The sequence below is a fragment of the Phodopus roborovskii genome, unplaced genomic scaffold (assembly GCF_943737965.1).
Source record: "Phodopus roborovskii unplaced genomic scaffold, PHOROB, whole genome shotgun sequence".
NCBI classification, from domain to species: Eukaryota; Metazoa; Chordata; class Mammalia; order Rodentia; family Cricetidae; genus Phodopus; species Phodopus roborovskii.
In genome coordinates this window covers 1,559,413-1,576,145 of record NW_026126602.1, presented here as the reverse complement: position 1 = coordinate 1,576,145, position 16,733 = coordinate 1,559,413, and the positions used below count along the sequence as shown (strand labels likewise).

At 40.2% G+C, this 16,733-nt stretch overlaps 1 protein-coding gene across 2 annotated transcripts in view; it reads right to left on the bottom strand.

Annotated features, from left to right (window-relative positions):
* Mpp7 (MAGUK p55 scaffold protein 7) overlaps positions 1-16,733 on the bottom strand; it is a 140,443-nt gene that overhangs the window by 17,772 nt on the left and 105,938 nt on the right. For both annotated transcript variants that reach the window (XM_051205611.1, XM_051205612.1), the window contains one exon: positions 8,161-8,331. In XM_051205611.1, coding sequence (XP_051061568.1) covers positions 8,161-8,331 — 171 coding nt within the window. The remainder of the gene's footprint in view (positions 1-8,160; positions 8,332-16,733) is intronic.

Sequence of the window (16,733 nt, the reverse complement as noted above, 5' to 3'; positions counted from 1 at the left end):
ATTATTCTAGATCATAATCTGCAAAGCTAGACATAGTCACATAAAAAGTCCAAAGGACAGATTTTCAAAACTGCTTCCCTGTGGGATCCCTGCTCATTTTGCACCCATGCTGAGGAGGAATGCAAGTCTCTTTACTGACTCTGAAAAACAGAAACAAGGCCCCACATTCACACCTGTGCCCTATGACCCCCTTTTCATGAGCAGATGCAATCACATCACTTTTAGTTGGCTTCTTTATATTTAGAACATGTGATCTATGTGCAGGCAATGTAGGGATATGAACAGGTTAACTCATACATGTGCCTCCGCTAAGAGGATTCACTGTGCCTTTCAATACATAAACCTTTATCACACTCAGTGAATAATATTCATGTGTACATAAGCAGATGACGTTATAGTTTGTTTTCAATGGTTCTTGTTAATGATAATGAATGAAAATCTTCAGTTCATATGGCTTTGGTTTGATGAGGACTCTAATAGAAGAGGTTTCCATGTGGCAGGCGTCTGTTACACAGACCATCAGAAACCTTCAACACATCTCTGAAAGGGTCATCATTATCCTCATGTTGCAGAAGAGGAAGCTAAGACAATAAGAGGTGGGTCTTTTGTTAAAGGCTACACTTGAATGCAACTCCCAAATTATTCCAAAGTTCCAGTCTACATTTCCACACACTGCCTACATTCTCATCAAAGCAACCTACATAAAGCATGAAGTCAGGCTCTGCACTGTCTATGGTGATGGTTTCCAATGCTCCAGCTTGTTGACTCCTTCCTAGTGCCCATACTTTCAACAGTTGATTACCTATGCTTGTGGCTAAGAAAACTGGTATCAATAAAATCTGCTGAGCTCTCCACACACATCCTGAAGACACTCTAGGAAGGCTAAAATAACCCTAAGTGTGTCCCAAACCTGGATAGCTTGGATGCATCTATTACGATATTTTTCATTTATGATTAGATTAACTAAAACAAAATAAAGATGATGACACTGAATTGACTTTAGTTTATTAATTTAGAATTGAGATGGTAAACTAAGGTTGGTGCTCTTTGTCTTTTTAGAAAGAGTGCTCATGGCCAAGCCAGGAATGGCACTCTGCAGCTGATTCACAGAAACAGTCTCTCCTAGAGGAAGGAGGGAGGTTCTCAGGACTTGGGGATGTTGCCAAGAAAGGTGTGCAATTCGCAGGCCCCTCTTCAGCAGTACATGATTGCCAGGGAGAGGATAATCTTGGGTGGAGCTGCCTGTGTAGGGAGCTCCAGGGATGCAGTTTTTGTATGTTATCGTCCATGCTCAGATGGGCCTGCCAGTGGTGCGGCTGACCCAGAGTCATCCATGCCCTTTCTAAGAAACCCCAACAAGTCCATTGGTTTGCTGTGCCAGACTTGTATGGAGTTGGAGTTGTTTCTCTGATGTATTGTCAGTATCCTACTTGGGGTGAATAGACGGCTTGTTCATGTCACCTCAGTAAAACTTACGGAATAAATGTAAATTAATTATATGCTTCATTTGATAAACATTTAATAGGGTTTAGGATCAAACTCAGTGGTAGAACACTGAGCTCAATGTACAAATTTAATTCCCATATAATAATCAAGTAAACAGGCCAGAGAGTTGACTCACAGTTAAGAGCACAGGATGTTCTTCCAGAGGAACTGGGTTTGGATCTCAGCACCCACATGGTAGCTGATAACAATCTGTAACTCTAGCACCCTCTTCTAACCTCTGAGGGCACTGCATATAGGCAATACACAGTCATACATGTAGGCATAACACTCACACACACACAAATAAATCTAGTTATCCAAAATTTTAAAATGCATTTTGTAAATCCTTGCAAAATAGCACTGGGAAGAAGAAACAGCACCATGTACATCAGACCACATTAGAAATCTTTGGAAAAACATAATTAAATAAAATTTCAACTTAATCATTCTACCTTAATAAAAAGAGCCAAAATAAATGTGATTTGTGTGTGTGTGTGTGTGTGTGTGTGAAAGCTAATTCATTCTAGCCAAAGAAATATAGCCATGTACAGTATCAATGACAGAAAACTCCTCCCCTAATTTTATGTGTTTGTTTTACAAGATAGAGTCTTATTGTGCAGCCCAGATTTGGCCTCAAGATCCTCCCGAGGCCCCTGAAAGCTAAGACTATTGAAGATGCAAGTGTAAGAATGTCCCAAGAATGTGACACATCTTCTCTAATGTCCCTCAAGTCTTTTGACTTCGTGTTTCACCACCCTTGCTTCAGGTTTTATCTCTTTATTTGGCAAACATGCTTAAGAACTTTTCATTTCTGGTTCATTTTGTTCTGACGCTCTCACTGTGCAGCCTGAACTGGGCTTGAACTTGTGATCCGGCTGCCTCTGCTTCCAGAGTTCTGGGTACACAGGCATGTGGCACCACACCTGGCTCATCTGCATGCTTATCACCTGTAACGGACGTTGCATATGACCACTTTTGTATCCAAGTGCTAGCACAGTACACATTCAAAATTAACTCAAAGTTGACACAGTTTTCACTCTAAAACAGGGTTTTAAGAAAGATATCTATTGTGAATCAGAAACAGTCACATCCAAACAACAACAGAAAGCGCTGAAGGAATAGAGAAAACATCAAGATAGGTCATAATGCTGGAGCCTACAGTGGTTCTGTGAAAATGGGTAAATATTCTGCAAGAATGCATTGGTAGTATGTTCTCATAGGAGCACATGACTGCAATTACACTTTCATCACTCACTACACACTGGAGTTTCAACCATCTACTTATTTATGTGGCAGTGCTATTTCAGAATGAGTATTTATGATAACAATGATGAACTTTTATGGTGAAAATACTTTTTTATTGAAATTAGTGAAATACACATAAATACACTTTTCACAGTTTCACAGTTAAGAACACAAGATGATTATTATTTCTGCCATAGGATATTAGTATAGTGTTTCCTGAGAGAGGGAGAAGGAGAGAGAGAGAGAGAGAGAGAGAGAGAGAGAGAGAGAGAGAGAGAGAGAGAGAGAGAGAGAGAGAGAACCTGGAGGTTGAGTGTCTTTCCCAATCACTTTCCACTTCATTTTCTGAGGCAGGGTCTCTTGCTGAACCCAGAATTGTCACTTTTGCTAGTGGAACTATCCAGCTGTCCCAGGGTCCCCGCCTCTGCCTGCTAGGTTAAAGGAGGCTCACCAAGTCCACCCAGCTTTTAGGTGGGTGCTGGGGATTTGAACTTCAGTTCTCGAGCTCAGCAAGTACTTTGTACACTGAGCAAACCCCAAACCCCTGTGTATAGTATTCTTAAGGCTGATGAGTATCAAATTCAATTTAATAATTTAAATATAGGTAGTGCCTTAGAGATGAAAGACATATTAATAATCTATTAGCAAAATAACTAAATAAAGATAAGTCAACAGAGCTAGACAAACTACACATGTAATCACTGCAGTAACACATTAATGACAAAATCCTTCTTGTTTATACATACTTCTTTTTAATATTTGGATTTATGTCCAATATTAAGTGGAATATTGGAAGGACATGTGTTGCTCTGACCAAGTACTATTTATGTTTTCTCCTGCTCTTTGTTCATCTTGGCACAAGCCAAAAACAATCTATTATACAAAGAGTTACTGGCATGAATGTGGCTTCTATTATGTATTCAACCCCAGAGTACTTATACTGCTTCACACAAAAATTCTTCCCCATTTCCCTACAGACATTTTTTTTTTTTTTTTTTTATCGTACTTGGCCAGACTTGTTACTCTTTATTATCCAGAGAAAAATACCAGAATTATTGGAGTCTGCCATAGGGACCCAAACTGCATTGTTACCTGAAAAAAAGAACCCCATGCTCATTCATTTGATTTACTGCAAGATAAATCCAACCAACCCCCTAGGTATCTCTCAGATCAGACACATGCTATAAAGTGTCTACTTATCATATTGTAGCAATGTGCTTTTATTGCTCTAGGCATAAAATAAAAACAGCCATGCTATTACACTTGATCCGTGTCCATGGGATGATCATGTTAGTGGGTGGCTGCAGTTCTGGGTTCGAGAATGACAAATCAAACTCTACAAAGTCCAGCTTACATTCACAATGAATCAAGTCAGAGCTCATTTCTTCTGTCACTTTCATGAGAGAAGCGCTCTTAATGAGGCAACCATCTATCGGTAAAGCAAATGCCAAAACAGGAAATGAAAACAGAGGAGAAGAGAAAGTTTGCTGAAAGAACGTCAGTGTACAGCAGATGTGTGGACCCGCTTAAGTACTTGTCTCCTTTCCACGCCAGCTGTGACAAGAACACAATACAACCGAAAGGACAGAATCCAACCGCAGTCATTTTCCTTAGCAAAGCAAAGGTAACAGTGACTTCCTTCCTTCCTAACCCGTCTGAAGGTGACCTTTCACTGGGGATAGCATGATCTCATTCAAAATCCATTCTGTTCTAGTCCCAAACTCAAAATTCCCTCGGTCCGCACTGCTTGTCACCCCCTCTGTAGCATTCACCACCTCTAGTAGCTATGTTCCGTTACTATGAATAGATTTTTGGTTCATCATTGGAATACAGATGGCTTGAGGAAGAATGCTCCTGTTGTATGTAACCTAGAGAAGTTGGTGCTCAGACGACGCCTGCTTACTAAAAGCCAGTTCAATGAAAAGAACTGTGTCTTATGCCAGAAATGAATCCCAAGTATAAATATTTAAGATAGACTATAGGCATAAGAAGCCAACTGTGATTCTAATAAAGATCGTATTTGTCTCCTCTACATAGGATTATACTTTGAAGCCCACCACACACTCATAAATTTGATTGTGACTTTCAGTTTTAGAGTATCACATGGGCTCCTCCAGAGCAGACCCTACAAGGTTTCCACCACGGTCCAACAACAGCAGCGGAACTTCTATCATTCGCGGCCAGCTCTGAATGTGCATGTTCTACTCTGCTCAGTGCAGCTGCACCACTGCCTTCGTTCTGTGGGAAAATGGTGACATTCTTGTAAATGTCCATTTAGTCAAAGCACCTTTGCATAGTGGTCTTCAGGCAACATGTATGGTTCAGCCCAAAGGAGGACCAAACAGTACTTACTGCTTACGTTGTAAATGTGAAATATACAGAGATTTATTGTTAGTTTCCTCCCTATGCCGAATAACCAGACAGAACAAGTCACAGGTTGTCTGAATATCCACAAGATGAATTTCTGCCCTTGCTCTGGCTGGCCACAAAAAAGGGCTTTCGTGGCTTTTTTTTTTTTTTTTTAAGCACTGCAGCTCTGCTTTTCCCACAAGCCCACATACATCATTTGACTTTATTACTTTTGAAAAAGATCAGGTTTTACTAAAGATGAATTATGATACACTATATAAGACAACATGTTAAATGCCCCAGGATTTAATTTAACACTTTTTAAGAAATATTTTTAAAGGTGAAAGGAACCTAACAGAATCATCACTGAGATATCAACGACTAAACTGTGGCCCAGGAATAATGTGTGTACCCACAGAAGAGAAAATCAAGTATTTCTGACCAAGTCTTACAGGTCTCTGATGCCACACTTCTGAATGGCACCAAATTGGTTTAATTCTAAGGTCTTCAACACAGGGTCTAAGATTACCACATCATAACACTATTGAGAGAAAACACCCTCAGCTCAGGCTATTACTATCCATGGCTTTGACATGCACATGTCAAAGAAGTCAAGAAAGTATGTCTTCAGCATGCAACCATGAAAGAAAACAGTTAACTCAGGACAACATAAAATTTCCAAAGCGTACATCCATTACCCAATATTACCCAAGTGCTTCTTCTTTCTGATGATCAGCTGCTAAATAGTCTAACAACATCACCCAAATGCTGAGGCTCAAAATCAGCAGGAATCTAAGACTATAACACTTCATGCTAATTTGAAAATATTTCAGAGAATCTGTAGGAATGGCTTTTTACTCAGTCTGTAGCAGCAGCTTTCAGGAGCAGGTCCTTTGCTAGACTAGCAAAGCTCTTAGCACCTCTGCATCTCAGAGAGGAAACTGAGGCAGAATGTTAGGGTGCTCCCAGAGGCTCCTTTCTTCCTTCTTTTGCTCTCTGTTGCTGAGATAAACATTTCCCTTCCTCCACATGCTCTTGCCATGATGCACTCTCTCCCGCAGGCCCAAAGCCACATGAAATTCATTAATTTATAGTTCAGATGGAGCATATGGCAGAAGGTCATTTTACATAGTGTTTTGAGGCACCTGTACTAGGACTCTGATCTGTTACCTGGGGAGGGGGCAGCTATGAGGTTTCCCACTGTGGCACTATCTTGGAGATGAAGACTATGAGCCAAGTGAACCTTTTCCCTTTATTAGCTAACTATCTCAAGTAGAGGCTTTGCTGACAGAAGGTTAACATGGCCTCCTTCAGCTGGTTCATCCTCTCCTAAGGTAAGTCCAAGATGGCGAACTCTATCATGGATGTACAAGTCTCTCTCGCACAAGTTCCCTATTCCTCTGAAGGAGCCTAGGGGTTGGCTACTTCTTATTCATAACCATCAACCATCTTCAAGACCTCTACCTACACCGTGACTTTCCTCATTCTCCTCTGGCTTACCATACAGATTCATGGCATACCCAACTATCTATTGTCCCTGAGGCCTGAAGAGAGGGCCTTATGGTCAGTGCTTAGAAGAGAAGAAAAATGGCAGTTTCTTCTTCCTCCTTTTAGTCTCCAAGTGAAGACCAAAGCTATGACAGCATGGTAACTCCAAGAGTAAGGCTCACCTGGAAGGAAGGAGAACCATGAACTCTGTCACACCGTTCTTCCCCTTTTACCACAGCGCATGGCTCCTGGATCTGAACAGGAGAGCTGATGGGGATGGAGGGGTGTGTCTAGGATACATACTAAGGGGAGGAGAGACAGAAGGGACAATGGGGCCAGAAGATGGGGCAAAGAGGTCTCAAGTAGCCTCCTTTCAGGACCAAAGGATTCAGCCATGCCCTCTGGATGCTGTGTGGACTGGAATCTGGAGTGTTAGGAGCACTTGTGGGAAACAGTAACATGCACAAAACTCTCCTTTCAAGTGTGGTCAGAGCTATAGAAAGGTAGGTCTCACTAAGAATGGAAAGTGTGAATTCCCTTTAAATATGCAATTTTGTATTTCTGAACAATGCAAACAATTTCAATATCTGCCAGGTCAGTGATCAACTCCAGCACTGTCTGGCATGAGAAAAGCGTATCTCTTCCCCCAAATCACCCACAGCCAGTCTCAGTCAACATGTAACAAATTTACAGAGGATCTGTCCTTACTAAAAAGGCTGATTCCTCACCCTCCCATTTATTCTCAGTCCCCAAACTGTCATCCTAAGTTTACAACGTAGGAATTAACAAGAGACATTATGCTCCTCTACCCGCAAAGTTTTGCAAAACCATTGGCTTCAATCCTGGAAGCTGACATAGCTCTCACCATATTTTAAAAGAAACAAAGTAAGGGAGGGATGGAGGAACATAAGGTCATGGGGGGTCATGTCCGAGAAGGCTGGACAAGACACTGGCCAGAACATTAATGTGAGTCAAACCAACCACTGTAAAAATCATCTGCCCAAACCTCACATTTTATAGTATTGAACCCAACGCTACGCAGGTACCCTACTCTTGAGTAACAAATTTCCCCCACATACTTGTAAATGGTTTGAAACCTCCTGTGACTCTGCTACTGTAACTTCATGATGGGTAACTGCTGTAGGAAGCTTACACCATGGCTACTGCCACAAAATGAATAAAAACAAATATCACTGATAATTACTCAAAATTTCATTAACAAACATGCAAATATTGACAAATGTCTGAATTTTCATTAACAACATTCAAATACTCATTGGCAAATATTCAGGTTTTCATTAACAAACATTAAAACTTTCATTGACAAATATATAAATACCCAGTGCTCTTGACACATCTCAAGTCATAGTGCTAACCCATCTCCAGCAGAGGCTGCACAAGCACATGGTCCACTTTTGAGGTACGTCTCCAAAGCATCATCACAATACAGAGACATAGCCAAGCACTTCACTTCAGAGACTAGGCAAGGTATTCTAGATATAGGGAATTTTAGCTTGAAAACTTCAACTACAATAAACTTCAAAGTTCTTAGTGTTTTCCTTATCTGCTCACGATTACAAACAAAACACTTACCAACCAGGACAACAAGCCTGTATTTCTCATGAGCCTGCCGCCGATATGGTGTCACTTCTTCGTATGTAGGCACGTCTGCTGTGTCGTACTGGTCACTCTTCTTGCATTCATACATAGACTTGTTTGTCTTCTTATCTTTCCTGCTAAGACGGAAACTTCTTCTAAAACCAGCTACAAATAAAAATAAAAAAAATTAGACATATATACCTTTAGAAACTGTTTAGTGTATTTCAAACTAAAAAATTAAAGCCCTGAAGCCAAATATTGAACCCCTTCTATATCAGCTCCTCAACAATATAAAATAAAATTCAAGTATCCTGTAAATGTCCAAAAGTACATTTGCTTTAAAAAGAATACTGAGGGCTGGAGAGACAGTGCCTGCTCAGGCAAGTTCCATCTAGAACCTTCATAGGAGAACGAGAGAACTGACTGGCTCAGCTGTCCTCTGACTCCACAGGCAGGCAATGGCACGTGCACATCCACACATATCCACACACATGCACACAAAAGAAACAAAATGTAATAAAAATTAAAAATAAAAGGTACTAAATTGGGTGAGTAGAGTACTTTTAGAGTTTTTCTACAAGGTATAAAAATGAAACAACGTATGTATGGATTTGGGGGACTACATAGGAAGTGAGTAATTATTCCTTTGGGTTTGAAAAAAGGAAAAGAAAAAAGAAAGGCGATACTAAAGTAACAGCAGTCAGGGCCAGGAACCTTCCTCAGTTGGTTGAGTACTTGCCTGGCATGCAGAATGCTCTGGGTTAGATGCCTAGCACAGCACTGCACAAAATAGGCTCGGTGCTACACATGTGTAATTCCAGCAGCCGGGAGGTAGAGGCGGAAGGGCCAGACATCCAGTAATCCTTGGCCATACAGTGAGTTTGAGGCCAGCCTGGGTTACATGGAACCAAGTCTCAAAAAGAGAAAAGCAACAGTGAATGAGGAAATATGGAGCTAACTGAGACGCCTTATGGAGTCAGTTCAATTAAAGGAAAATCAGCAGATACTTCTGCAATGGCCACTGAACTCACGTTTTAACAAGAAAAATTTGAATTGGCAAAGAACGAATGGATTGATAAAAGTCACTCTGTAACTCTCTAAAACTAACCCTGGTTTTGAGGCAATCCTGGGTTATTCGGGAGTTCGGAAAGGTTACTTACAAAGGACTTCATACAAGGAAATCTCAGCACAGCCCCTTAAAGGTAAAGAGGAGTGAACAGACCAGTCCTGAAATCCACTGGTGTCTCATAGAAAGAGTGAAATACAAGTTAGGTGGAGGGCAGCATGCCACCCTGGACCCAGTGGGGGGAAAGCATGTGAATTCTAAAGCCACATGGGAGAGCATTCAGCATTCTATGAGGGGCTCAAGGGAAAAGCCGTAGGTGACCCTCTGCTCCTCTCTTCCCAGGACACTGAGGAAGTAGTAGCACCTGGTCCTCCAAGCATCCGTTCACTAGCTCTATCTTCCTAACAGCATGCTACAGCGAGCCTGAATGCTTACCATGTACCCCGGTGTTAGCACAGTAGTCTCAGACCACAGTATCTGCCTAAGCTGGCATTATCTACCTATCGATGCCCCCAACTCTGTCATCAGTGACGAGATTTGTGATTGGTTATCCTGGCTTTAACAAGTGGGATGCTGGCAATCCCATCCCTTCACCGTTCTTTCTGGTACGGAAGTCACTATAAATTCTGAGTACAAGGATCATCGAACACAAATGAAGTTCCACGGCTAAAATAGTAGAGAATTCTGATCTGCAAATTCAGTTGAACCCTGACCTCTGAGAGACTGCTTACCTAGCTGGATCTTTACAGGCTGTTGATGTTTGTTTTTACTCCCACTATAATCAGAAAAGTGAGGGCAATGGAGGGAAGGAGACAATCATATTTCTAAAGTAAGACTGTGAAAAATATAGGAGCCATGCTCCACGGGATGGTGGTGGCACCTGCTCTGTGGGGCTTCGCATAGAAAATGTACTTAAGAATTTACCATATTGAAGTTTAAAACATAGCAGCACAAACTACAAACACACACCGTGTTTCACTTTGTAAATGTCAGCTAAGAAACCAGGGGACTTTAAAGCAGACCTGAAGTTGGACAGGACTTTGTACAGCACAGGTCTTAGAGCTAGTGGGACAGCAGAGGGCACAGGCTGGTGTCCGTTACCCTGGAATTCAGCCCCACCTCCAGCTTTTCAGAAGCCATGTCCTGGAACAGGCTCACCCAAGAAACTGCCTTTACAGAACACAGGAAGAAAAGTGGTCAGGTGCCCACGGAGTTCTGGAGAGCAGGTGCCCACGGAGTTCCAGAGAGAGGAAGCCACACACTTCCGGAGAGCAGATCCACCAAGACTTGAGTTGGAAAGGGAGGGACACACAGGAAGCACTGCCTGCCATACTGGCCGTGTATCTCTGCAGTTCCAGGAATCTTCTAAGACTCATTTTCTGTAGCTTGAAACATGGGTAACAGCAGCATCTCCCTCCCAGGGTGGCAAAGGACAGGCTTGGCCCACAGCAAAGCCTTCTCCATGTCTCTTACAGATCCATGCTGTATTGTGTGTCTCCCACTATCTGACTGGGCCTTTAGGGCAAGCATGTGGATACCCACAGCACAGACTCTCTCAAAAAGGAGAAAAGCACATTTGGAGGCTCATTAATCAATTTGAAATGGGCTCTCATAAAAGAGGAAAAAAAAAAAAAAAAGCAAAATGAAAGCCAGATTTAAATATACGAATTGGGGCTGGGGTTTTACTGTGTAACATAGCACGTGGCTTTCATGAGGCCTTGGGTTCCCCATCTACAGTGCTACAATTCATAAACAATTATTTTAAATGCCAAACTGACTAGTCATTTTGAAAAAGCACAATAGAAAGGCTTAGTATGTAGGAACTTTTTTCTTTTACTTATTTCTCCACATCATAAAGGTTTATGTATGATTTACACAGCCACTTTATGTATATATACTCATATCATATACATACCCACACACACTTGTTAACATATTCATGTACAGGAAACAGGAAGAAAATTTCTCAGCTCAGAATCAACAGTTAACAGGCTGTGAAATCTAATGTTGTTATTGTAATCTTTTTTCAGACAAAACCAAACCCACACACAGTCAAGACACACACCCAAACCAACACACACGCACACACACACACACACATATTTCCCTAGAATCTGTCCCTCCAAGGCCACAGCTTGTAGTTCCCCACCTCCAGTTGGAAACAAGTGACTGTGCCTGTCTGTCCCATGGCTGAGTCTCCAAGAGACTGTTACATCAAGGAAAGGGAGTTGGTTAAGAACTTCTTGACTTTGAATTTTTCTTGGTTTTCTTACTAACATGAGCTTAACTATCATGAAACTAAACTGAAAGGAAGCAGGGGTTCTCCTCAGAGGAGCGCTGGTAACAAAGGCATCATAAGTCAGCAGTTGGTACCATGGCTCAGCAGGGTGGCTTTGGGAGCAGAGGGGGAGGAACTATCAAGGAATTGAGGGTAAGGGAATAAATAGCCTCACATGAAATGTATTTTCCTTAAAGTTCATATTTTTTGTAATTTATAACATGCTCAACATTTTTATGGACAGGTTTGTTTCCAGGGAAGCTTATCCACAGCTGCTAGAAATCTGCGTCTTTGAAAGGAACAACGGGTTTTATTACAATAGGAAAGTGACATCAGAGTAGGATGCAGCTGCGAGACAGGGCTTATCTAATACTTGCAGTAGTGACAATTCACAGTAACCTGCCAATTTATCATCTGACTCTACAGCTCTGCTAAGGCATTGACTATGAAGGGGCGACTATAAAGAAAGCTGCCTGTTATCTGAAACAGCTACTCCATATCCCTAGTCCAGCTGTATGCATCAGCTGTATGCATCATCTGTGATCCCTGAGGCAGGCTATGCTGCTGGAAGCCAGGCTCTTCTCACCCAGGACTCCTCTGATGGACTAATAACAAGGCCTGTTGGCAACTGCTTCTTTACCTTCCTCCCACAACGGTGTCTCACTGCTTCTTCAAACCCTTCAATAGTGCGGCCAATGTAAATACCCACATCACTGTTATTAAAGGGGGCAGTGGGATCCAACATTTCACATCATTACTCTTTTCCCTGCCCCCTTCTTTCCGTCATTGCCTAGTTAGTGCTCACTAATGAAGCCGAGTCAGCCCTTCCGTCGTCATATACACATGTAAATGTCAAGCACACATATAAATGTCATATAGTCATGTAAATGTCATACACACATGTAAATGTCAGCAAACCGATGAACCTTCTACCCAAAGATGAACCGATTTTAAAGAAGTCCTAAATCGTGTGTGTTGGAATCAGTAATATGTTGTTTTTGATTTCTACCACTGTTTAAAGGAATCCGCTCCTCCTATGTTTGACAAATATTCTCCTGCATTCTTCTCAATTTTAAGAAGTGGGACTCATGGTTTTATAATTCATTTTTTTTGCTTTCTTTTTTAAATCCATCTGGAACCACTCAGATGTAATCATGTTATCAGGCCTGTGAAGTGTGGCTGTAACTTTTTACTTTTCTAAATAACTAACTAATGGTTCTAAAAAATAAAAAAATCCTGAAGGAGAAGGACCCCTATACAACTTCATACTGACACACATGTGCAGAGGGCAGAGGTGTTACACTGTTTCTGTCTTGATTTGAAGGCGCTCACTTTCTGTTTAGTGTCCCCATCAAAGCACACTCTCAATGGTGGCAGGATGGCTTTGCTGGGAACTCACCAGGTGACAGGCATCACTCAAAGCACCTGATGTGCTTCATTTATTCAGTCCCTCAGCAACCACTCCCTTCCCCTTCCCCATAACAGAAAGTGACAGGCAAAGCCTGGCTCTAGTACTCCACAATGAAATGAGATCACAGAGTGAGAAACACCACCTTACTTTCAGCTGTGGAACAGGGAAAATGACAAGCCCCTCTTACAATTTAACAGAAAGAAACTGTCAAAGAAAAAATCAGTTTAAGGTATGGATTAAAAGGTTATTTTTCCTAATAGGCTCCCCCCCCTTTTTTCAAATTAAACAAGTATTTATGCCTCATTATGTTCAAGGTGAGTTGTAAAGCACAAAAATTACAAAACTGTGTCACTGGCCTCAAGAAGTACTCATCCTCCAGGGACACAAAAGGCTATTCTTACATATTATAATTTATAGTGTTTTTCCAACACAGGATCCTGACTGTAACTTGGGATTCGTTGAAAGATTCAGAATGTCTGATTTGACTTTCGCCATTTTTATATGTATGTCTATAAATTAAGCTCAGTTGTAATTTGGTCATTCTCAAAACTTGCATCATACTGCATCCTTACAACACAGTAACCACAAGCATCAAATGTAATGCTTTGGGCATGGAATTTGAGAAGCATGTGTTACTAAAATAAGCTTTAACATTGTGGGAAGCAGCATTGTCTCTCTACTCCACAGCTCCACACACTGATGTCAATTTTAACAATAAAACTAATTTAGAAAAGAAACAGATATACAGAAATATGGAAATAGTTAAATGATGAAATAACCACTCAGAAAAACAGGACTGAAACAATTAAAATTATAAAGTGTACAGCACCATAGACAAAATATAATAATCAGAAGAACTAGACAGGATATAATAATTGCACTTAACATGAGGAGCTTTGTTTTTGCTGCTATTAAAAAGTGTTATGAACACAGAATTGCAGAAGAAAATACTTTAAAGGAAAACAATAGCTGTGTTGGGCAGAGAGAGCCTTGACAAACTCACTACACTGTGTGACTTTTCAGTTTATAATATATGACCACACAGATGAAAACCGATCTAGGCAGAAATAGTTGTGTGGCTCTTTCGACAAAATACGTAATGTACTTACTGCATATCTCCAAAGCAAGTTCCAGGCTCCTGGATTTTGAAGTGATTACACAAAACACCAAGTTTCTATGTAAATGATGGTTGGAAACAGCCAATAAATACAATACAAAGAAAACAATGAAAGCGAAACCAATGGCATGTTATAAAAGCATAATAGAATATAAAAAATCAAGAAGACAGAGAACCAGAAAAAAAGGTAAAGACCAAAAGAAATACACTGTTTCACAAGCTCAAAATGGAATAAAATGCTAAGTTTATTAAAAAACCAGAAGTCACCATATTCTTTTGTTCTTGTAAGTAAATCCAATGAAGAATAAACATTTTTTTTTTAAATGGAATTGTGCCTTTTAGGGTGATGACATGTTATTAAAATGCTAATTTCATAATGAACTATATCTTGGCTTTCTGTTTGCTCAAAGAAAATAAGTATCTAGCCATCATGTCACCACCTGCGATGCATCAGATAGGATGGTTTCAATACCTGATTTCAATTGTTTTATATAACCAACCCCGGTCGATAACAGCAGATGCTATGCATTGCTAATGTTTAAACAAGCTTTTCATAGGATTACATTCCACAGATGTTCAGTGCACAAAAAGAAAAATCTTAATGAAATCTTGAACCTCAGCAGTATAAATATGTCATGGATACCTCAAAACTCAGAGACTCCTAGAAGAATCCATCTCCACCTTCTAATGTATGAAAAAACACAGTCAAAATGATATGTTCAATTTTTCCTAAAAGGAGCCTAAAACTAAGCATTTTACAGCTTTTATCTCCATTTTAAATATACTGAAATACAGGTCACATTTTTATATACTGGGAGTACTGCCAAAAACATCATAGGAAAAAAAATTTGCATCTTAAAAATCAGAACAATTTAACCATGCAAATATTTACCTAGTATCTAAATTACAAGAGAGAGTAAATTTTACTATAAAGGAGTGCTTAATGAAGATTTTTAAAATCCCATGGAGATAGTAATAAAAACTAGGCAGCTGGAAGTTATTCTACAATATTAGATTCTTGACAAGGAAACACTGAGTGTATCCTCAAAAACATTCTGACCATAAAGTTGGTGCCTAGCAAATCAGCACAGGCATGATGACACACCAGAGAGGTGACTTCCATTGTATCACTGATAAAAAGATGCCCACACGGTCACATTACTTAAGTATTTCATTGCTGAGTTGATGGCTGGTACTTAATTGGCCAATTAAACATTATCCCAGAGAAGATGACAACAACCAAGCACATCTTTAAGTGACAAGTAGCAATCTTGGTGGGTGGAGGCTTGAATTGCACAGGAAAAAAAAAGTCTGAATCGAGAACTGCGGACATCAAATGAGCTCTAAAAAGTCTGGATGCGTGAGTCCTCCAGCTACCTCACAGTGCCGGGAAAATCAATAAAGAAAGAACGATGTCATGACTATATTAAACTACACATACTGTGAATCTTTATTGCTCGGGAGTGGAACAAGAGGTTTTTGAACAAATTACCAGGAAAGCCACCTTCAGCATGTTACATGTTCACAACTTCCTTTATAGTGAGCTGCATTCAAATCCACAATGGTCCTTGAACCATGCAGCTCATTTCAAGCTAAAAATAAGAGAGAAACTCGAAAGTCCCCGGTACAACCCTGGAAGCTAAAGTAAGATATAAAGTGCAATTTCCAAGGGAAAAATAATTTCTACTTTAAGATTTCCCAATCACACTAACACCCAAAATTTGTTGTTCAAATAAACAACTGGAAGAACACCAAAACATTACCCCTACCACACATACACAGAGAAAGTAAGTGAGAATTTAACTCTCTGCCAAACAGCTAATAGAGAAATGAGTTCTTACTTCAAAATTGTGACAAAATACAGCATGTACACATAAAACTGAAGTTCCAGGCAGGGAAAAAATTTGGATTTGAAACTTTAGTATTTTTTTTTTCTTAGCTTGAGACTATCCTTACAACATAAAAATCTCCAAGCAGGAATAGTTTCTGTCAGGAAACAAATATTTCCAAGCAGGAGTCCAGACTCCTTGAGATTCTGCAGAGGTCTTTTCTGTTTGAGAAAGACCCTGTATTGCTTTTAGGGGAAAAAAATGCTTCTAAATATTCTCTTCACAAATTCTATCTCATGGAAAACATCACAATGGTGTATTTAAACACAGCTGTACTTCCCTGCCTAGAAGTCTTTAATACTGGATTAAATGGGAATTTTCACTTGATTTATAAAATCAGCTGTGTTCTTAAATACAAGAGAACCACGGGGAGAAATAAGAACCTGCCCTAAGAAAAGCACATACACAGAGAGATAAACATCAACTTAGGGGGAAAAAATTGACATCATGGAGTTCTGTTTTATTATTTAACTTTAGGCTAAATACTTTGGTTAAATAGAAAGGGCAGCCTAGGTCCCAAAACTGACCTTGTTTTAAAAGAATGCAATTTGTGCTCCAGCAAGGACAGAAGCACCGAAAATCCGATTCTTCAGGAAATCATTTGCAGCAAAGAATTAGAAAACATATGCGTGATGCACAGTGCCTCCTGAACTGATTAGAACAGGATTCCTGTAATGAATTAGCCAGAGGAAAATAATGATTCATACCAATGTTTGAAAACTGCTTCATACTGAGTATTTTGGGATAAGGCAAGAAAAATAGGATTTTATAAATCTCTTCTACTGGGGAATGAGTATAAAAGTCCA